The sequence below is a fragment of the Trypanosoma theileri genome (assembly GCF_002087225.1).
Source record: "Trypanosoma theileri isolate Edinburgh chromosome Unknown TM35_Tth_43_V1, whole genome shotgun sequence".
Lineage (NCBI taxonomy): Eukaryota > Euglenozoa > Kinetoplastea > Trypanosomatida > Trypanosomatidae > Trypanosoma > Trypanosoma theileri.
In genome coordinates, this window is record NW_021639885.1 from 20,447 (window position 1) to 21,955 (window position 1,509).

General features: G+C 42.6%; 2 protein-coding genes across 2 annotated transcripts; both read right to left on the reverse strand.

Annotated features, from left to right (window-relative positions):
* TM35_000431050 (uncharacterized protein) lies at window positions 1-1,002 on the reverse strand (the record flags this gene model as incomplete). The annotated part of the gene is made up of 1 exon (XM_029030004.1): window positions 1-1,002. A coding segment is annotated over one exon (1,002 nt), but the record flags the coding sequence as incomplete, so codon positions are not given.
* A 162-nt stretch (window positions 1,003-1,164) lies between these two features.
* Window positions 1,165-1,509, reverse strand: TM35_000431060 (Trypanosoma vivax; the record flags this gene model as incomplete). The annotated part of the gene is made up of 1 exon (XM_029030005.1): window positions 1,165-1,509. A coding segment is annotated over one exon (345 nt), but the record flags the coding sequence as incomplete, so codon positions are not given.

Sequence of the window (1,509 nt, forward strand, 5' to 3'; positions counted from 1 at the left end):
CGAGGACGTCTTCCCTTCTAACCAATTTTGAGACTCTTCCCCTAGTATGAGATGTTGGAAAGTATCGAATTCTTCAACCTGTTTACATAGCGAATTGTTCAATGAATGATTCGTGTGCATCAACGGTCCTATCCATGTGCGATTTTCTTTATTTTCTTGACTCTTTTGGTGTAGTTTATTGTTCAACGCAGCGATCTGTTCATCCTTCTGGTCCAGTTGATCATTTAAATCGTCAATCGTTTGACTTTTCCGATCGAGGTCATTCAACGCACTACTCTTACACTTACTTAAAATAGCGTACACTGTTAATGAGTTTTTCACAAGTTCACATATTTCAACCTCCAACTCCTCCGCATATTGATCACCATTGGGTTTGAACTCATTCCACTTGGCTAACGCAGCGTCGTACTCTGGTTTGGCCTTATCCCAGGCGACACGATCATTCTCTCGTTCCCATTTATTCAACGCTGATAAGGCTGCATTCCGAGCATTGCGAAAGGTTTTACCATTGGATTCTTCTTTTATACGATCACAAAACACTTCTCTTGCCCTTATGAGATCATCTGCAATCTTGACATAACCTTCTGCCCTAAGCTGACTCCACACCAACCAAGCTTTGTAATTCAATTTATCCCATTTTATCCAATATGGAGAGCTATTACTGTGAACAAACTCCATTGTGTGAGCCAACTCTGCGCGATGCTGGGCTATTTGCGTTTCCTTGGAGTCAGCTCCGTGCCTGTATTTCATACAATCTACGTAGCACAAATCTCTCTTATACTCAGCATCACGTCTTTGTTCAACCTTTTCAGTAAAAGCTATTTCTGCCCTGTGTTTTTCTGCCCAAGCGAGACAATATTGTTTGGTGCCCTTCTGTGTTTTCCGTACCCAAGCCTCTTTCTCATCCCTTTCCTTCTTAGCAGCTGTCTCGGCCTGTGCAGCAGCTTCATAGCGCTTGACGGCGGCATCGTATTTGGCCTGCAATTCAGATTCCGTGCTCATGGTTGAATTTTATAATAATGTAAATATCTACATGTGGAAAAGAGTGTAAAACAAAATTTTGGAACAGTCAACAATGTGGATTATAGGTGATCCAGTTACCGCAATTATGAGGAAAAGCACGACAAACAAACAAGATAAGCAAAGTCAGCACATCATCAATCTCTAAACAAAACACAAAAGAAAAATCACCATTACATTCTTTTTATTATTATTATTAATAGCATTATTATCATCATCCCCCCTCATCTCACCATTCATATGGTTATGGTCACTGTTACTCCCATCATGTACAGATGGAGATGCAACAGGTGGTGTTGGCGTTGAGGCACCTCCCTCCATTCCCACGTACACAGTTCGCACCGGACGTGTACTCGCATCCTTCTTCCATTGGCGAAATAGTTCCTCTTCTCCAGAAACACCGGCCAGTCGCACAGCGAACACCTTCAACTTCTGCCGTGTGCCATCAAGAAAGATGGCCTCCAGCGAGTTTGTGGCACTATCCACACG